At 40.2% G+C, this 22,283-nt stretch overlaps 1 protein-coding gene across 1 annotated transcript in view; it reads right to left on the reverse strand.

The window, feature by feature from the left end:
* Positions 1-22,283, reverse strand: part of SLC23A2 (solute carrier family 23 member 2) — a 93,462-nt gene that overhangs the window by 12,885 nt on the left and 58,294 nt on the right. The window contains exons 6-10 of the mRNA XM_060251886.1: positions 16,296-16,384; positions 11,780-11,850; positions 10,368-10,549; positions 4,437-4,557; positions 1,021-1,177 (exon numbers count right to left, since the gene is read on the reverse strand). Of these exons, the coding sequence (XP_060107869.1) occupies positions 1,021-1,177; positions 4,437-4,557; positions 10,368-10,549; positions 11,780-11,850; positions 16,296-16,384 (620 nt within the window). The remainder of the gene's footprint in view (positions 1-1,020; positions 1,178-4,436; positions 4,558-10,367; positions 10,550-11,779; positions 11,851-16,295; positions 16,385-22,283) is intronic.

Below are 22,283 nucleotides of genomic sequence, written 5' to 3' on the forward strand. Positions count from 1 at the left end.
TTCTTCCATAGTGTTCTGGCTGCACTATCAAGTGGATGCCACATAATGGTAAGGGTTTCCAACATACACTTAGACATCACATGCAGACAGGTACATGTAATTATCTATAAAATAAAAATAATATGCAGACACATATGTTGTATCTATATAATAGTAGATGCAATCTTTCCCCCTTAATTAAACTATAACAAACACTTTCCATTCCCACATACCTTGATTTAAATATAGTAGGCTCACCAGGGACTGTTAAAATTCTTGGGGACTGGACCTGCTGGTTGTCCCCATCTTAGACTTTATAAATATTCCTAGGCTACAATGCTCAGATGGTAAACAAGGTATCCAGAGAAGTAGGGTACTTGATTATCAAAAGAACCTTCAGCTTAACCTACACAATTGGCCAACCCAATCCAATAATGTTGACTCAAAATTGACTGGCTGCATAACTGGATGTTGCATTATATCAGTCATTCACAATTGAATTGGCTTGTCTGCACCAAGAAATCCAGTCAGAAATTATTTCTATAGCACACCCAATGATATGTTAAAAAGCAGCTTGGCAGGGGCTCTTTAAGGGATCTTGCCTTATGGGATCTGTGACCCTTTAGAAGGAAAAGCTGGAGATTTTACCTGCAGCTAATTCCATTATATTTTACCTACATGCAAAGCATACACTCTACCACTGACTTATGAGCCCTATCCAGCTAAACGATAACTGGCATGTATATATTAAATCAGCTTAAAGTCAAGGACCTGAACTTTAAACTGGGTTTGTGATGGGGGCTAAGCAAAGTTTAGTTCCATTTTCAGTTCCAGAAAACAATGAGAACTAATGCAGAGTCCAGCTCCAAATACTCACTTCTACAAATACAAGCCAATTTAGTATTTTTACTGTATTAATGCACAACACACAAAAGAAGAAACCAGTAAAGCTAAAGTAAGCATGCCAAAAGCAAAGGAGTTACAGAAAGACAATAACTTCTATACTATTTTTGGGTAGAAAAAGTTGCTAAACATACTTACATGGATACGGAACCTTGAACCATGGTGCTACTGAGAGTACTTCTTGCCTGGCATCAGTGCGTGCATAAAATCCGTACTTTGTGCTGTCAGGAGGAAAGACGTCTGTCACAGTGAAGATGAAGCACAGCAACCAGGACACCAGAATGGCAAGAATGATCTGTGTTTGGGGACAGAACAACTTGACACACTGTTGCAAGGAAATACTGGAAGTTCATAAGCTCAAAGGGACACTTTATCAACACCTCAGAAAAAAATTGAGCCAAAAAGGAATTTTATCAAATTCTCCCCCTCCCCTTTTTAAATGGAACCATTTGAAAAATGCATCTCCAATCTAAAAAGGGATATTTTATACAATTTCAAAAATTGGGAATTTCTCCAAATAAACACTTAAGGGATTGCCATCGATCCTTGTAATATAAAAACTAAAAAAAAAATTAATACTACACACACTCATCAACTTGAAAGGAAAAATCAGTGGATCTCAGGACCAAACAAGAAAAGAAGTGATCTACAGAACCTCTATATAGATTATGGGGAGTGGGGTGGATTTAATCACCATCAGCTACCCTGATACATAGATCAGTTACCCATTTAAGCCATTTAACAAGTAGCCATTACTGCATCTCAAATTCCCAAAATTAATATGTAATGAGGAAATATTTAATTTTGTTTCAAATTTATTACCAGTCTTTTTAAATGGTCCCATTTGTGATCTGAGAGTTAATACATTTTATAAGCTATCACCATATGCCACTGCAGTAGTCTTTTCTGTAAAACATTTGAAATGCCTTCATTCATGGGGAGGATGCTCCCACAGCACTGGTGATTTTTTTTTTAGCCCCTTTCACAAGCTCTTCCAGTACTACAATATCCTTTTGGAGGTGGGGCAAGCAGAACCACACTTCATATTCTAAAAGCAGCTAACACTCCAGCTTTATATAATGCAAGCCACCAAGGTGTAATGGCTACAGTATCAGTCTAGGATATGAGAGACCCAGGTTCAAATTCCCATTCTGCCAGCAAAGCTCACTGGGAGACCTTGACCCAGTCACATGCTCTCAATCTAGTTTACCTCATAGGATTGTAGTGAAGATGAAAGTAGCTGTTTTGGGTCCCAATTGGGAAGACAGGTGAAGTTTAAATTAATAGAATAAACAAATCAATGAACAGTTGAATTCCATTTCCCAATAATTTACTAAAATTGTATGTTAAGTGCCATCAAATTGCTTCTGACTTATGGCGACGCTATTAATGAATGACCTCCAAAACATCCTATCATTAATAAACTTGCTCAGTTTATTGCAAACTGTGAGCTATGGCTTCCTTTACTGAGTCAATCCATGTCATGTTGGTTTTTCCTCTTTTTTCTGTTGCCTTCAACTTTTCCTAGCATTATTTTTTCCCCAGTGAGCTTTCTCTTTTCACAATGTGACCAAAATATGATAGCTTCAATTTAGTCATTTTAGTTTCTAGGTAGAGTTCAGGCTTGATTTGTTCTAGAATCCACTTATTTGTCTTTTTGCCATGGTATCCGTAAAATTCTCTTTCAACACATTTCAAATGTATCAACCCATCTTCCTGTCTTCATTTTCTGACTGTCGCATACATACATGAATACAACAGTATGAGTTATCTCAGTCACCAGGAACACATCTTTACACAGAAGGATCTTTTCTAACTCCTTCATGATGGAACTTTCCAGTCTCAATCTTTTTCTGATTTGTTTGCATTCTCCCTTTTGGTTGGTGAAGGAGCCAAGGAACAAAAAACCTTGAACGATTTCAATTTCTTCATCAATCTTAAAGTTGTGAAATACCCCAGTAGTCATTACTTTTGTCTTCTTGATGTTCAGTTTGGTACATTCTGGTTTAACCTCAATCAGGAGTCATTTCAAGTCTTCACTATTTTCTGCCAGTAATGTGGTGTCATCTCATCTGTGTATCTCAAATTGCTAATTGTTCTTTCTACCAGTTTTCATTCTCCCTTCATATGAATCTAATCCAGTTTTCCTTTTTATATGATCCAGTTTTTCATATTAAATGGATAGACAGGGAGATAGAAGAGCTCCTTGCCAATTCTGTTTCTCCATATTCTGTTTCAACAGTAGCACCTTGTCCAGAGTATAAGTTAGGCACCAAAACAATCAGATGTTGTGGCACCCGTTTCTTTTAAAACCAACCAAAGCATTTCATGATCCATACAGTCAACACCTTTGCTGTAATCTACAAAACACAAGCTGATTTTCTTCTGAAATCCTCTTGTATGCTTCAGCAAGAATGTAAAAATCTGAACTACAATTTTCAGTTCTTCTTATTTCTTCCATTTCTGAATCCAACTCAAACATCTGAGATTTCTCATTTCATATAACTTTGTTGTAAGATCGTGAGCATCACTTTAGCTGCATGAGAAATTAACGCAATTGTTTTATAGTTGCTGTAGTCTTTGGCATCTTGGTTGCCAAAGACTACTCCCCACTCCCCAAACTGGAATGTAGATTCAACTTTTACTTTGTGTCTACATTTAGCATTTTTAAGCCATTCATCAGCCAACCATTGTGACTTTTCATTTATTTTAGCTATAGGAATAGTCTTTGCCCATTCTTCCTTGATAATATCTCTGGTTTCAATCCACAAATCTTCTGGATCATGTTCACTTGAGGTTAGTAGTTCAAATCTGTTCTTTACATGGTCTTTACATTCTTCAGGGATATTGTTTAGATTGTATTTTGGCACTATGAATGTTTTGGTGCTTTATGTCAAATGTATTATAATTTTCGGTATTAACAGTCCATGATCTGTACCACAATCAGCTCCTGGTCTTGTTTTAGCTTCTCCATCTTCTGCTTCCAATTATATAATCTATTTGATTTCTGTATTGCCCATTCAGTGATGCCCACATATACAATCATCTGTTTGGTTGCCTGAAACATGTGTTCACAATGAACAGCTTGATCAGTCTGTGATCAATTTCTTCCTAGACACTTGCATTAAAGCCTTCATTGTTTTCCACTCTTCAGTATCTATTTTTTTTTATTATATTAGCTACAGTAATTAAATTATTTAGTAAAATAACATTTGGTTTTTCCCAGCTGGCCCGCACAAGGTTCACCAATTTTGCTTCAAATTATTTGCAAAAAGGTGCACACCCTAAAACAACTCGAGTGGTTGAAATTCTTAGGGTTACAACACAAACAAAAACAGAATCAGAAAGCAGAAGTTACCATTCAAGCCTCAGTGCTCACTCATGGTTTTGTTTAGAGTATTAATTTGGGGATGTGGTTGTATATTAGAAAATCAAGTACAGCTTTGAATTTGTAAAACAAAAAACTAGGAAGCTTTCATTTGGAATAACAACAAGAGAAGAAAAGCATAAAAGCACCACCTAAACTGAGTGGGAAAACCTAGGTGAGTACTTACAGGAAACATTTTAAAAAGTTGCAACCGATATGCAGTCCATCCTTTCTTAGATTTGTAAATTGGTAATGGGAATTTGACATTTCGGGCATATTGAGAAAACAACAGCACTAGGAAAATAGTCCTAAGGAAAAAGAGAGAGAAACAACTGATTAACCACTAACAACATGTAAAAATTAACCGGGCAAACACATTTGCACAGTCTATACTGAAGCATACCTGTAAATTTAACTACACAGAAACAACAACTCGAGCCATATCACATAAGCACAGAAAGACCTTTTAGTTTTAAAATCAAGGAAAACAAAAGGCTAACCTTTTGAATACGCTACTCCTTTGTTTCAAAATGCACTTTACAAACATGAGCAAAATTTTACAAACTTGGCTTTCTAGCTTTATGTATTAAAGCATCTCTATGTATTTGCCTTCATCTTTTGAAAGAGATGACACTCTCACTGAAGGTTATTTTAGCAGCACTAATGTCCCAGAAAAGGCCTCATTTTGAGAAATTAAGCAGAATTAAAGCACCTGCTCAATCCTCAGGGAGAAGTCTAATATTTTTCATCTTTTCTGGGCCAGAGGTATGCAAAATGAAGTAATACAAGACCAGAGCAAAGCTATTAATGACAGGGCAGTATGGAGTTCATGAATTCATATAGTTGCCATAACTCAGAATCCATTTGACAGTATGTGACACACATGGTGAAACTGAAGGATAGATCCTTGAATAGCAAAAGTGTATCTTTGTCTTTGGTGTCATTTCAGGCAGAGTAAGCAATACTATGATCACTATTTGAATACAAAGGGTGAGGAGAGGATCCATTCTGTCTCTGCTAACGGAGATTAAAGTGGTTTTTCTCCTTGTACCAGCCTGATTTGGTATCCAAGTTTGGTTTGGTACCCAAGGCAAAAGCCTCTGGTAGCAAACTCAAGATGAGTTAGGTTGTCAATAAGAAAACTTGCTATTTGGGGAAAATGAGGGAGAGAAAGGACCATAATTAATCAATTCCATACACAAGCAAGAAATCCCAAATAAACAGCCTCTACAAATAAGCCCATGACTTCAGTTCATGTAGTCAAATAATTGGAACACGCTAACAAAACATCTATGAGCCATTACACATATTTGAACTTTCAATCCTGGAACAAGAGGATATCTTTGGCATTCATCATAAAGACAACTCTGAGGAAAGCTAATCCATCAAGAACACAGCCTTGACGTCCTAAATAAATTTCCTGAAATTCTAGGAGGGCAGGTTACAGCCCCACAAATCAGAGAGCAAAGCTCCTTCTTGTCCAAGACCACCTTTAATCCAAAGAAAATAAGTCAAGACTTTTGTTCCCGTTCAGGCACAAAGATTTGTTCACACGATGCTATGACCCTTCTGTTAAGTATGAATGAGTAAAGGGGGGGCAGTACTTTATTTGCACTAAAAAGGAATCTAGATCTCTTTCAAAAACATACAATAGTTTTAAAATACGATTTCTATTGCAGAACATCTGACCAAGTGCTGTGCCAAATTCAGGGTTCAGTTTTCAGTGTAAAATTGAACCCATGTTGTACAGAGGTAGCTGTGAAACAGGGAAGCTTGCCAAAACTTTACTTTCTGCTCTTTTGTGCCAGCTTGCAGACATTGTTTCCTCAACTGGCTGATGCATCTTAGCCATTATTTTGTTTTATTGGGTTTCTTCACAACATTATTACAGCCAAAGATTGGGATCTAGGCATGAGAACCACAGGGGCCATGTATCTGATCTGGCTAAATAATATTATCCCTGAAGGTGAGCAATTGCCTCACAGTGCCCTTGTGGACAGAGGGTGATGCATTCTCTTTGCTATGGCAACTAGGCTGATGCTCCCTCAGCCTCACCTAGTCAAGCTGACAAGTTGCAAGCATTAAATGGGTATGGATAAGCATCTATCAAAGCAACTGGACCAGGGCAAGGAAGCACTAGACCAACCACTCTGGGAAGAAAAACATGTTATTTCTTCCAGCCGCATTTAAATGATGAAATGAATCAGTTTATAAATCATGGTGCAGCATTCTATGCCTCATTCTCCTGCATGTGTTAACCATCTCCCTGATTGTTGTTGTTCAGTCGCACAGTCGAGTCCGAGTCTTTGCGACCCCATGGACAAAGTCATGCCAGGCCCTCCTGTCTTCCACCATCCTCCGAAGTCTGCCCAAATTAGTGTTTGTTACATCAGTAACACTGTCCAGCCATCTCATCTTTTGTCGTCCCCTTCTTCTTTTGCTTTCTGTCTTTCCTAGCATCATGATCTTCTCCAAGGAGTGCTCCCTTCTAATTTGGTGGCCAAAGTATTCGAGCTTGAGCTTCAGCATCTGACCTTCCAGGGAACAGTCTGGGTTGATTTCCCTTAAGACTGACTCATTTGATCTTCTTGCAGAACAAGGGACTCTCAAGAGTCTTCTCCAGCACCACATCTCAAAAGCATCTATTCTTCTGTGTTCGGCCTTCCTTATGGTCCAGTTTTCACAGCAATACATTATTACTGGGAATACCATCGCTTTGACTATATGGACTTTTGTTGGCAGGGTGATGTCTCTACTTTTTATTATACTGCCCAGGTTCACCACAGCTGTCCTCCAAAGGAGCAAACGTCTTTTAATTTCATGGCTACAGTCACCATCTGCAGTGATCCTGGATACCAGAAATGTGAAGTCGATCACTACTTCCACGTCTTCCCCTATTTGCCAAGGTGTGATGGGGCCAGATGCCATGATCTTTGTTTTTTTGATGTTGAGTTTCAAGCCTGCTTTTGTGCTCTCCTCTCACCCTCAACAAGCGGTTCTTTAGGTCCTCCTCACTTTCTGCCTTTAGAGTAGTGTCATCTGCATATCTGAGGTTGTTGATGTTTTCCCCGCAATCTTAATTCCGGCTTGTGCTTCATCCAGGCCAGCATTCCGCATGATGTACTCTGCATATAAATTAAATAAGCAGGGTGACAATATACATCCTTGTCGAACTCCTTTTTCTATTCTAAACCAATCAGTTGTTCCATATCCCGTTCTGACAGTTGCTTCTTGACCCTTCTACAGGTTTCTCAGGAGACATGTGAAGTGGTCTGGTACTCCCATCTCTTTAAGGACTTGCCACAGTTTGTTCTGATCCACACAATCAAAGACTTTAGCATAGTCAATGAAGCAGAAATAGACATTTTTCTGATACTCCTGTGCTTTCTCCATAATTCAGTGAATGTTGGCAATTTGATCTCTAGTTCTTCTACCTCTCCGAAACCCAGCTTGAACTTCTGGTAGTTCCCGATCTACATACTGCTGAAGCCTAGCTTGTAGGATCTTTAACATGACCTTGCTGGCAAGTGAAATGAGTGCAATGGTGCGATAGTTTGAATATTCCTTAGCATTACCCTTCTTTGGGACTGGAATATAAACTGATCTTTTCCAATCCTATGGCCACTGTTGTGTTTTCCAAATTTGTTGATATAATGTGTGCATCACTTTAACAGCATCATCTTTTAGGACTTTGAATAGCTCAACTGGGATACCATCATCTCCGTTCGCTTTGTTGTTAGTAATGCTTTCTAAAGCCCATTTGACTTCACACTCCAGGATGTCTGGCTCAAGGTCATTGATTTCAATGTCATGGTTGTCCGGGACATTGAGATCCTTCTTGTATAATTCTTCTGTGTATTCTTGCCACCTCTTCCTGATCACTTCTGCTACTGTTAGGTCCCTAGCATTTTTGTCCTTTATCATGGCCATCTCTGCACAAAACGTTCCCTTGATTTCTCCAATTTTCCTGAAGAGATCTCTTGTCCTTCCCATTCTATTATTTTCCTCTATTGCTTTGCATTGTTCCTTCAGGAAGGCCTCCTTATCTTTCCTTGCTGTTCTCTGGAAATCTGCATTCAGTTGGGTGAATCTTTCCTTTTCACCTTTGCTTTTTGCTCAGCTATTTGTAAAGCCTCATCAGACAGCCACTTTGCTTTCTTGCATTTCTTTTTCTTTGGGATGGTGCTGGTTGCTGCCTTCTGTACAATGTCACAAATCTCCGTCCACAGTTCTTCAGGGACTGTCTATCAACTCTAGTTCCTTAAACCTATTCTTCACCTCCACTGTATATTCATAAGGGATGTGATCAAGGTCAAACCTGGATGGCCTAATGGCTTCCCCAGTTTTCTTCAATTTAAGTCTGAATTTTGCGATGAGTAGCTCATGATGTGAGCTGCAGTCAGCTCTAGGTCTTGTTTTTGCTGACTGTAAGGAGCTTCTCCATATTTGACTGCAGAGTATATAATCAATCTGATTTCTGTGTTGCCCATCAGGTGATGTCCATGTGTAGAGTCGCTTTTTAGGTTGTTGGAAGAAGGTGTTTGCTATGACCAGCTTATTCTCTTGACAAAACTCTATTAGCCTTTGCCCGGCTTCATTTTGTTCTCCAAGGCCAAACTTGTCAGTTGTTCCGGTTACCTTTTGACTTCCTACTTTGGGATTCCAGTCCCCTATGATGAGGAGGACATCTTTTTTTGGTGTTAATTCTAGAAGGTATTGTAGATCTTTGTAGAACTGATCCACTTCAGCCTCTTCTGCATCAGTGGTTGAGGCATAAACTTGGATTACTGTGATATTGAATGGTTTGCCTTGGATACAGACCGAGATCATTCTGTCATTTTTGAGACTGTATCCCATTACTGCCTTCCTCACTCTCTTGATAGCAAAGATTAACTCAGCCTCAGAGCTATCCAACAATCCCCCCTCCCCTCAGCATTCTCCCTGAATCTCAGAAAATCCCACCCACATATGACTGTGCCCTCTCCTGCAATGTGCAAACGCAAAAAGCAGACCACATTGCCTGGAATATCTCTCAACTATGACATAGGGTGCTGCTTGATTTCTGCTTACCTGCTGAGCCAGCCAGCATCATCTAGGCAGCGGAGAGGGTTGGGTGAGAATAGATGGGTTGTGGGTGAGGGGCAGGGGTCATCCTTGACTTTTGCTGAGCATCCCAGAATCACTAAACTATTATTGTGCATACAGGTTCATATTATGTGCAAAAGAGCCTAAGACTGTAAAATATGGCTCAGAGACAAAAACTGCACCTCTGAAACGATAAAAAGTGAGCTCCCCCTCACTGGCAGTTTTTAAGCAATGACTAGATGAACACTTGTCAGAGATGCTCTAGGCTGATCCTGTGTGGTCCTGATCTGCGGATTTAGCTATCCACAGATGGGGCCACACATCACTAATAGTATATAGGTATTTTGTGGTCTTTGTTTTTAGTATGTCTTTGTTTATATTTTATTATTGTTAGCAGCCTCATTTGAGCGTTTAGAAAGATAGTATACAATTTAAAATAAAACAGTTTAAAAGAATAATTAAAGGCCCTGACTTGGGATAGCCCAGGCAAGCCCAATCTTGTTAGATTTTGAAAACAAAGCAGGGTCAACTCTGGAAAGTACTTGGATGGGAGACCTCCTTGGAATATCCGGGCAGGGGCAAGCTTTAGAGGTCAGTCACCAGAGGTCACCATGTCTTCCAGGTGTGTGCACACACACACTAACACATGTACATATAAATACAAAAAGGCGGAAGGAAGGAAGGAAGGAAGGAAGGAAGGAAGGAAGGAAGGAAGGAAGGAAGGAAGGAAGGAAGGAAGGAAGGAAGGAAGGAAGGAAGGAAGGAAGGAAGGAAGGAAGGAAGGAAGGAAAATCTAAGAACAGCCAGGCAAATTGCCTCCGTTCTGGAGATTCTTTCATTTCAGGATACAGAGCTAAAGAGGCGAAAAGTTAACATTTGGTGGTGACAGATGCTGGCAGTTTCCTATGTCCAGGCTTATCAAGAGATGAATTCAGTTGCAAGAAGAACACAGGTCATGCAGTCAGCCCTAGAGAAGCAGATTAAAGGCACATACAGCTTGGCCATCAGCCTCTGAAATACTACAAATACTTACAGCATGGCTATGCCCCAGTGTTTGCCTGCTCTTTCCCCTGCAGCCTGGAAACCAGACAACCCAATGAGAGCCACTGTTGGTGTGATGGTCAGGGGCCCAATGTATCTCAGGAGTGCCCCTGGCAGGCCCAAAAATCCAATCACCACTTCTATCAAAGATGACATGATAATAGCACCTTGGATCTGAACACACAGAGAGAAAGAAACAGATTAGTTAGATTTGTTTAATAAAAAATCATGATGTTTAAGTTTCTGAGGGGATTTTCAAGTGGGTCATAAACTGCAAATCAAAAGAATTCAGTGACTAAGCAGAACAATAGCACGTGTCATTCAGTGCGGTGCTTAAGCAGCAAGTCTTCCAGGTTAAAGAACATGTGTGACATTCAGAGGTGTATTCTGAATTCAATAGAAAAGGTTACCAACTTGATCCCTCTTACTGCTTAAGCACATCGCTTAGGTTTAATACCCAATAGGGTTATTAGGCCACTCTGGCAGTTGTGTCTACAGCACATCACACTGTCATACAGGAAGACCTGGGTTCCAAGCTAACCTTTAAAGCTCTGAGATCGAACCGGCAAGGGCTGGTGGTGCCACGGAGGTGATGCTCTTAGCTCCTAGGGGCAGAGTGTATGATGCATTTGGTCACACGTGCTCCTTAGAAGCTGGCATAGAGCAGCGCAGTGGTCTCAGGAGACTGCCAGCCCCCCCTTGGCTGCAGGCCGCTTGGCAGGATGGAGCTATGGTTTGAAGATGGGGAAGAGAGAGGGGATGTTTTAAATTGAGGAACAACTGGCAGCCCAAAGCAATGGGATGGGAGAAAAGTTCCATGACACACGTGTGAACTAGGGTCTAAGCTATTTTTCCCCCCTGTAATGAGACAACTGTTGTGGGTTCTTTTAAGATAAATGGCATTTGTATCTAAAGAGCAGACATTAGAAAGGAAGGAGAAACTGAGCAGCTAGGTTAAGATGTGGTTTTGGAAAAGCTAGCTGCTCTTCCCAATTGTGCCTGGTTTTCAGAAAAAAATACATGAAGACTAAATATTGATTGTTTTTCTGCAAACCAGGTGACTGCATTGCCATGCAAGAAACTTCCAGAGATCTGACAGCACCTTGTTACTGATTTTAACCAGTTGCACATGTTGCAAGATGCAGAATGCCAAGTCTCTGATATAAGACAGCATGGTCTCACAAACACTGTAATGTAATTTACCAGGGTTTAAAGCTTTGTAGCCAACCAATGAATACACAGAAAAGGTTAAAAATCTGTGCAATTAAACTGCAGAAAAAGCCACATGCAAAGGGTAGCAAGGAAATGGTATTACAATTTTAGCAATTCTGGAGTAGCTGGATGCCTAAATAAGAACTGTTTGCTGAAGGAAGGACGGCGCATTAAATACACTCTGTAAGTTACCTCTCGTATCCTGGGATACCAGATATGTTCTGTGTGCAGCAGCTCTGTTGTTCCGTTTGTAATCATTACAGCTTGGAAGGGTAAAAAAAAAACACTTTTCATTATGGCAACATAAAATTAAATATTTTGAGACAGTCTAACCTCATCTAATATTGGAAAGTCTCTTTCCCTCACCACCTGCTGATTTCTGCATTAAAAATCACAGAAGAGCATTACTAGCGTGGACATTCTGCCCAAAGCAACCCCAAACTTTCCTTTGAAACTTCCAAGGAAGGAGAGATTGCAGAACTTCAGGGTCAGAGAAAATTGAATACTACAATCTGTCTACTCCTGAATACCAGATGCTGGGCACAAGCAACAGTGAAACTCATCCCCTTCGTGCCCTGCTTCTAAACAGCCAACTAGAGTCTAGCTGTTGGGAAGGGACTCTGGCTGGCACAGGTAATTCTTACATTCATATTAACTGCTTCTGCAGTTGATTCCATCTACCTTCCAGCAGTTTTAACCCAGCTGCTTGGTTGTCTTATTCCAAGTAGACAGGAAAAACATTATTCCCTCTCTTATTTTGGGCATCCTGACTAATACCATCCTCAGCAGGCTAATCACAGAGTCCTCATAGTTCCTCACAAGATCTGTAAGGAAACTTGCAACAGTCTATTTACTGTGCTAAAGTTGCATTATTCAAAGACTAACCACAAATGCCTCACGTTATGTGGCATTAGCGGTTAGTCCTTGAGGAATTCAACTTTAGTGGGTAACCTCAATCAGCACTAAGAGGCACAGTGCCACTTACTTATTTATTTATTTATTACTTCACATTTATATCCCGCCCTCTCCGCAAGCGGACTCAGGGCGGCTTACAACATCTTAAAAACAATTCAATTTTTTTTTAATTGTTGACCACTACACAGGGATGGCTTCAGAGCATAGATAAATGGACTTTTGTGCAATCTGTCTCCAAATTTGTCACCAATTAATTTGGCTGGCTAGATTATGATAGTAGCTCCCATCTGATGCCTTATGAGGATTAGAAATGGCCAAAGGAGATGGAACAAGGGCTCTTTTCATAAACAAAAAGTTCTGTTTTTACTATTGATTAACCACCATATATCTAGACACAGCAGCTCTTCCCCAATCATGACATTCTATCAAGTCAGGCGATTTGACCTATTATACAGCAATTAAAGACACAATAATGCATGCTCAAGTCTGATCTATACCCAGAAAAATCTAGAGTGCTACACCAAAAAAGAACACAAAAAGGGTCTGCAACCAAAGCATGCAATTTTAATTGTACAGAGAAAATTAGAAAAATGTATTCTAACACTCTGTACTCTTGCTTTGAGACTTTTTTTTTTTTTTACTCTTGTATCACTCACTATCTTTTTTAGAAGAAGGTTTCTGTTCCTAGATCACTGTGAAGTGACTGGGAACTAAGCTGAGTTAAATACTGCCCTGTGTTTCCTGATCAGGTACAAAGTTGCAGATCAACGGCTAAATAGTTTTTTAAAAAACACCCAGGTTTAAAATGTCTTATTTATTAAATTTAGACATTTTTAAAAAACCATATTTCCCCATCCATAGAATGCTCAAGGCAGCCTGCAGATAAATGCAACATGCAACAGAATTTTGAAAACCAAAACATTTAACATACAAGGTAAACACTTAAATTTTTCTAAAGGCCTTCTGGAACAAAGCTGGTTTGTGAATGGTGCTAGAAGGCCTGTAACAATGGCAATGATCAGATCTCCTATGGGAAGGAGTTCCACGGCTTAGGACTGGCAGCTTGATACACAAGTCTTTCTCTTATAACAGAAATGACAGAGACTGCTTGGGAAATGCTCAATTTTCCAATTGAGTAAAAAGGAGATATAGGCATCTCCTTGTTAACGCACAAAAAGTCAGTCATTAAATAAAGATAGCAAGGTTTTTTAAATGTATATAGAGAGAATTTTAAAGAAAATTTGATTGGAAACCTCTTCTAGAGATGTTTAGCTGCTTACAGGAAGGAAATCCCTTCTCATAGGATAGTGCCTACTACGATGTTGTGTTGAGTACCCTCTGAGCCAGAATGACACAGTGTGTAACGTTGGACTTGAACTACAACTCAATAATGTACCTTGGGCAAGCCATTTATTATTGCCTCAGTTGCCTGCTGTAAAATAGGAGCAACAACTTTGCTCACAGGGATATTGTATGGAAGCTGAAGCAAGAACCTTAACATAAGAATGAACCACTGACTTTAATATCCATTTGTGATTTCTTGGGAGCCTGACAAATATTTGGACTCCAGAAGAGCTTCAACCATCGACATCAAAATATCTCAACTCATCAAAGCTCGACAATTATGCATAAAAAACATTATTCTATTCTATTACCATGTCTGTGCTGCATTCAAAAATATATAACAGGAAACCCCAAATAATCACGTAGCGATTCAGGTTCTTTAACACCATTTCATAATTTCCACCACCTCTGTGGAAAAACTGTTCTGGGTTTTTCAGGCTTTTCAGAAAAGGCCAACAAAAAGTTAGAGCCCTTGCGACTCGAGCTCCCTGCAAAACAGCTCTGATTGTGAAAGTGCAGTCAGTCTTAAAATTGATGGCAATACAACCCCTTCTAAAGTAACAGATTTGTTCCCAGCCTCCAGTCATCCATAAGTTCCAGTGTTTTTCCAGAAGCACTTCTGCACTACTTGACTTGTTTACCTTGTTAAATGAATACAGCTCACATCAATGGGTGCCAGAAAAAGAACTGACAAACAAAACAGGGTATACCATCACAAGGATCTCTCAGGTTCCTGCTGTCTAAACTTGCCCAAATGCTTTCAGATTGCCGCAGCAAACAAGGGAGAGCAGAAGCCTCTGTTCTGAAATAAGATTGGCTTTCACAGTCGAAACTACAAACATTTTATAGAAAATGCCACCAAAGGATTGAAAAGAATTTAGCCACAGTATGTAAATGAGTAGCAGATACACCGCTTTGCAGGACAGAAATAACTGGTACCTACAGAATTATTTTGGCAGCCGGGGGATGTCCAGTTTGCTTTTCCAGCAAACAAACAACACTTGGGAGTAGGGCTGGCCATGCCTGCCAGGCAACCCAAGCTGTTCTGGCAGGCTGTGATGAGGCAGAACAGGAATCTTTCTGGACTGGAGGTCAGTCCCCAAGAATCCCAGATACTTTTGAAATCCAACACACCCATAATAAAATGATCAGAATAACAATGTAATCCTATGCCCACCCAAGTCCATTGATTTTAAAAGGGATGACTTTCATCCATTTCAACTCCAACTCTGAATTCTATATGGGATTTACCATTTTCACTTACTTCCAAAACAAAGCAAAACAAAAAATTTTGTGGCACCTCTAACCTATTTATTAAGAAATAAACTTTCATGGACTAAAAGGCTCTAGTCCACAAGACTTATGTCAGAAGGAATCCATTCGTTTTTAAGATCCAGAGGAGTTACCCATGTTAGACTGTTGCTGCAAAATAGTAAAGAGTCCAGTAGCACCTTTAAGACAAATTTTCTTGTAGCGTAAGTTTTCAAGAAACACAGCTTGCTTCAGCAGTTCATTTTTAAGGTGTCACAAGTAGGGATGGGCACAGACCAGACCACGGACCTAATTTTGTCACAGACCAGGGGCCAGTTCATGGTCCATTTGGCCAGGCCATGCGTTCATGTTTTCAATGGTCTGCCCATGGATCATGAATTTTTTAAGCAGCCTGTTTGGTCCATGGGCCAGACAACCCGATGTCTAGGCATTAACTGTCAAGGCAACTAGGTGGGATGTTCTTCTACAGTCCTTCTGCCACCTGAAAATGCCAACACTGGCCCTACAAAGCTTGACAGGCAGCTCTGGCTGCCAATAAATGACCTCCATTCTGCTCTATGGGAGCAGACTGCATCTGGATATGAGCTGTAATTCGAAGCCAATCTGAACACTACTTGGAGGGCAAGTAGAGGGGCATCCTGGGGAGGTCTGCTGCAAGTCTGATGCTCGTAGCTTGCAGGGTGGCTATTTGACACACTCCTTCCCCCACTTTGCACATTGGACCGTAGGGATTTTTTTCCCCTTTCCCAAAGCCCATTGGCACATAGATTGGAGGGCAGGCTGAGAGGCATCCTGAGAAGGTCCTCTGCAAGTTTGAAGCCTCTAGCTTGCAGGGGGTCCATTTGACACACTCTTGAACCTGCGGTTGTGTTTTCCCCACTTTCCTGGTCAGCACCCTTAAATCCAATCCTCACCAAACTTGGAGAGCAGGTAAAGAAGGGTTAGTTGGAGACATGCTGCAGGTTTGGCATTTCTAGCACCTGGGGGGGGGGTGCATTCTACCAAATCCCAAGGTCACAAACCACATGAACCGGTTCATTAAACAAAAAGATCCGTGAAAAACTGTGGTTCATGAAAGTCACAAGCCTACATGAACCTCCATTTTTCTGGTCCATGCCCATTCCTAGTCACAAGATAAAGAGATAAAAAAACCCAGACTAACGTGCAGTCTGCCTACCTGTGTTGTTGCATTTCCACTTGTCCAAGGAAAGAATCGCTTTGGCTGGAGCCAAGAAAGCAAAAGCGCTGGCTTGAAATAAAGGTAACCTATGGGAAACAACAAGGGGGCAAAGCTGATATTTTCCTGACCATGTCATCATTTTTATATAAATATTTTTGTTAGTATGAGGGAAAGGATAAGACAGTGGGATGGATCCAGCTGTCCTCCAAGCAGCCTACCTCCAGCTTAAGGAGCCTTCCTCCAACAGAACAGACACATGCTGGGGGAAAGCTGCAAGGATGAGCCAAAAGGAAGGATAGGGTATAACTACTTTAATAAATACATGAATAAACAAACAGTGCTCAGTGGAACAGCATGATAGTGATAAGAGCCACCCCAGGATTTGTTTCATATAAGTACTTGAAATTTGATAGCAGTACCACTAAAATCAAGAAAATAGAATGAGGGAGGGATTCCAGTTCCAGCTAATCTGCAAAATAACTTGGTGGACAAACTGTTATTACAATTCCTCTCTCCTCCCTCCAGCAAATTGGGAATAGCCATTGATAACCTCAAGTGCATTCCAGGATGTAAGCTAACAGTTTTACTCTGATGGATGGGGAAGACAAGAAGTAGAATCAAAATCTGAATCCCAAATTCTGACTAGCCTGGGGGTGGGGGCGGGAATCCCAGAAATAAGGAAGCCTGAAGGGCAGTTTTTTGTTCATGGTTTGTGGCCTATTCAAGACAATGTGTGTGGCATGTTCAGGAAGCTCAGGTCTCCAGCAACTCCTTGAACACCTCAGTAAGTTTTCCAACAAGAGATGTACCCTGAACCCTTATCTACAGAGAAATATGCTGAGGTACTATAAGCAGACCTAGCTAATAACTTTTTCTTTTGTTTTACTAGAGCTCTGTAATAATAATAACCTATCTATAGATTGTTCACAAATATCAGTGATTTCTAGTACAAGAACTATTGGAGACCCCAGAGCTTTAGTCTTCTTGATTGTGACATATCAGGAAAAGGTGCTGGAACAGACAGCATACACAGAGAAAAGGGAAGGTGGGAAAAGGCAAACTTCTTCACTCCCCCAAGCACACACACAAATAGAGGGGGGCTGACTAGAAGCAGCCTGAATCCATACTGGTACTGACTCAAACCCAAAAAGTTCTTTTGGTGGTAGCAGTTAGTAAGGTATATTCAGGTTAAAAAAAACTCAAAGGACTAAGTTTTTTAAAAAAACAGAACTTGCACCTAGCAGACTTAGTGCATGGAACTGGGACCCCTGCGTGATGGGGTGACTGGATGACTGTGGTGCTAGGAGTTAGTGTCAGGTTTGCCAATGGGTGCCAAATGCGGATGCTAAACCAGGAGGGTTGACAATCAGCAAGAAATGAAAGATGAAGAGGATCGTATTTGTTTAGAGCTTTAAAAATTCAGGAATTCAGTGAAACTGCTGCCATGACCATTTTGTGACCCTAGCTATGATCAGCGTATTTGTTCTGCTATCTTGGATAATCTTGAGTTAATTTCAATCATAGAGGTTAGGAGCTAGCTTATTTCTTTCTTGACCACCACCACCACCACCCCTCTGGAACTCCTAACCTTTCAGTCAGTGTAGGTCCAAGATCTGCCTGGATCTCCGGACTGTAGAATGCTATCAGCCAAACAACAATGCAGTGCATAAAAGGATAGTAGATAATACCTCCCTCCAGTCTCCTGGCTGTCCCTTCTCCTTCATCCCTTTCTGTGAGATGCGTATTACATGATACGGATATGTACTGGTATGAATATATATTATGTGAGTGTTGGAATTAGGGACAATCATTTGTGGGCTCTTTAGCACTGCAGCATACTGCGCGACACTTGAATATTACCCTGACTTTGTGTTGCTATTTTGGTTTCTCTCAATAAACCTTCTCTAAATATTCTGTTAAATTCTCCTGTCCATCTTCAATCCAACTGCACCAGAATATTTTCATGTTGCTAAAAAAAAGATCCTAAATTAGACTATGGTGGCATATTCCTTTCTAACGGGGCATTAAAATTCAAGTTAGTAGCTCCTGCCAGAACAAGAAAGTGAGAGATGATGGAAGAATTGTTTCTTTTGGGCACATGGCTATTTTGTGCACCCCCAAGTCCAGTTTCTGAAGTTTCTCACAAGACATAGAATACCAAGTGGGTTGGGTTGCCCCAGACCTCTTCCTTTCCCCTTCCATTTATTGCAGCTGACAAAGATGCATGATGCATTGCAGGGAAGCAACATCACATTTAAACTAATTGAGAGCTTTTTGCTAGAAAGCAGTACATATTTTAACAAGGCCCTCTTCGAGCATAATTCAAACATATTGGATTTTAAACCTCAAAATGCCCAAATATTCTGGTTCTGTGTATTTCATTTTCTTCCTTCTCATGTTCAGTCATAGTCTTAAATATGTCAAAACATATCTGCAGAATCTTACCTTTATGCTCTATCTATTCTGACAAGAATCTACAGAAAATCACTGTCTCATGGAGATTAATATAGAAAAGAATTTTACTATTGGAGGTTAGAATTCACTCTACTAAGTCAATATCTAAAAAATGTTGCTACCTGCCCAATGTGTTAGGAAGTGGCTTTTTAGAAACTTCTGTTTTTAACATTTGAAAGGTTTACTGCCGCCACAGGTAGACATATCCTGTATATGGATATTGCTCTTCTTAATTATTTGTGATCTCACCTGGGTGTTTCAACATGTAAACGTGCATGATGTCTAAAGGTGATTTTGGCAAAAGATCACTATGTTTTTTAATTACATGCTTGCTCAGGAGGTAAACTGCAAGCCTGGTTGATGGATGAGTGACCCACAAACTACTCACTTTTAGATATAACACAGGCCACAACATATCATACAGGCCATGTAACCCAAAAGCCATTAGCAAATAAAGTAGTTTTGTTGGTACAAATTATGGGGACATTCAATTGTGTCCAATATCCAACTCAGGCACAAATCTGAACTTTACACCTGGCAAAAACAAAGCAGAGATACACTGAGGGAATGATTCAATCTCATGCGTGTTTTGTTGGCCCATGTGTTGTGCCCTCAGCAAAGTTAGTGGTAAGCTGCTGCTCCTCTCCTTCACGTACGCATTACTTTAGCTTTCCAAAATCCCCTAATTAAACCAATGTAATTAAAATTCTTGAAAAATGAAATCACATCTGAGCGTTTAGAAAAGATTTCTGGATTGCTATTTCTTCCATGTAAGCAGGGGAGGAAAGATTTGTTTCATTAATACCACTAAAACTAGACCATTTAGGATATGAGCTCATTTATTATAATGATCAAGGCTAATTTCCACAAGCATTCTACAGGATCGTGCACCTGTTTCTATTTAAGATACATTAGAAACATCAGGCTTAACAGCTGCATTTTTTCCATTTCCCAGCAGCCTTCAGCTAGCAATCTGTGAGCAGAACACACAGACAGTTGCAGATCTTCCCTGCTCTCCACTCCAGTCCCTTCAACCCTGAGGAAAGTTGATTCCAAAGTGCGACTTGGGTGCAGCAACAGTTATGAAGGCCTTAAGAACATAAGAGAAGCCATGTTGGATCAGGCCAATGGCCCATCCAGTCCAACACTCTGTGTCACACAGTGGCAAAAAATTTTATATATACACACACACTGTGGCTAATAGCCACTGATGGACCTCTGCTCCATATTTTTATCTAAACCCCTCTTGAAGGTGGCTATGCTTGTGGCCGCTACCACCTCCTGTGGCAGTGAATTCCACATGTTAATCACCCTTTGGGTGAAGAAGTACTTCCTTTTATCCATTTTAACCTGTCTGCTCAGCAATTTCATCGAATGCCCACGAGTTTTTGTATTGTGTGAGTTCTTGTATTGTGAGCCTTCAATGAAAGGGCAGCAGGGAGTGAAACTGCCCCTTCTGTCTCTGCTGACAGAAGAAGGACAAGGAAACAACTTTGCCTCCTTTCCACATCTCACTGCAGCCTATGAATCTGGGTGGCTATTACTTCAGATGAATCCAAAACCCTGAGAATCAACTTTCCCTGGGTCTCAAGGAACTGCTCGGAAGGAGGGCAAAGCTGGGAAGACCCATTATCCCATTTTTAACTGTAATATGTTTTTTAAACTGAAAATGTTAAATTATGGTTTTATATATTGTACTGGTTTAATTGTGTAGATACTGTGAGCTGCCCTGAGTCCGCTTGCGGAGAGGGCGGGATATAAATCAAATGTAATAAATAAATAAATAATAAATTATCCTTGCATGAGCAGATTGCTAGATCCAATCCAAACAGTTCAGTCATATATCAGAAATCCTAAACAGTCATAACACCCGTGCTAACACCTGCCTAAGTCTGCACACATAAAAATAAAACAAACCTATTTACTTACTTTGTTACTTGATCACCCTACAGATTTTCATAACTTCAAGAATGAGATTCAGTAGAACTTCAGTGCTAATGTATTATTAAATAAGATTTCATGTAAGATTCCATGATGGGATGCACTTAAGAGTTTTTAAAAAAGTAATTAGGAAGAGCAATAATTAAAGTTTATTTGAACCAACTAAAAGTACAGTTGTAGCCTGATATTATCAGCTTTGTGGTGTAATTATCACCACAGTTCTGTAACATGGAATAATTTCAGATATGCAGTGAAGCTTTCCAAACCATGTGAGTTACTTCTCTGGATTCTTAAATAATTTAGATTAATAAACAGCCTGGATTCTTAGAATCAGAATGGCTAGTAGATTGCCAAAACGCTATTCTTTATTGTTGCTGATTAACAGAAAATTTTAGAAGTGCTTATGCGAACATGGACTCAGTTTACTTGTTTCGCTGCAGTTAATGATGAATAGGAAGTTGTCAGTCTTGGTACCATGTAGCCTGAACTGAACATGGCATAAGGCCCCTAGAATCTTTTTTTTTTTTTACTGTCATACATATGACTTCCAATCATACCACTATGTATGTTGCTTTCCCCAATAGTTCCCTTATATATTTGCTTCTCTCCTTTGTAGAAAAGGTGACAGGCTCCACCACTGAAAAGTAATTTGAGTACAGTTTACTCTTTTGAGACAGCTTCCAAAACAGAGATCTTAAGCAGGCCTATACAGAATCCTATGCAGCTTTAATTCAATGGGATTTACTTCCAGGAAACTGTTTAGGACTCCACTGTAAATGTACTGACAATGAGTTCACCTCAACAAAGCTTCTCTTCTGATAGACAAGTGAAAACAGGATCAATTTTGACCATGAAATTTTATGCTGGGAATCAGGGAGTCTGCATAGACAAAAGTCATATGCATTAAGGGCTTTAAGAAGGATGGGACTAGCATATGCCCACTTATTGTAAAAGCAACACTTCTAATATATAGTCCTTGCCATCAATACCTAGGACTCTTCAGCTGTTTCCACATCCAGTATAATAACAACTACAATAAATTATGCCAAATGTTATTACTCCACAAATGCATCCCTGCTTTCCCTACTAATAGAATGCATTCTATATGAATAATTGGAACAGCACACTATAGGAGCAGAGTTGTGGGTGTGGCTTATGGGGGACTTGAGGAGGGAAGACAACTAAAACTGAACAAAGTCAGTTTCAGAGAATAGCCATGCATGTCTACAGTAGGAGAGCTAGATTCAAATCCAGTAGCACCCTAGATAGGGTTGCCAAGTCCAATTAAAGAAATATCTGGGGACTTTGGGGGTGAAGCCAGGAGACACTGGGGTGGAGCCAAGAACAAGGGTGTGACAAGCATAACTGAACTCCAAGGGAGTTCTGGCCATCACATTTAAAGGGACAGCACACCTTTTTAAATGCCTTTCTTCCATAGGAAATAATGAAGGATAGGGGCACCATCCTTTGGGGCTCATAGAATTGGACCCCCTGATCCAATCGTTTTGAAACTTGGGGAGTATTTTGGGCAGAGGCACTAGATGCTATACTAAAAGTTTGGTGCCTCTACCTCAAAAAATAGCCCCCCCA

Source organism: Heteronotia binoei, chromosome 12 (assembly GCF_032191835.1).
Source record: "Heteronotia binoei isolate CCM8104 ecotype False Entrance Well chromosome 12, APGP_CSIRO_Hbin_v1, whole genome shotgun sequence".
NCBI lineage: Eukaryota > Metazoa > Chordata > Lepidosauria > Squamata > Gekkonidae > Heteronotia > Heteronotia binoei.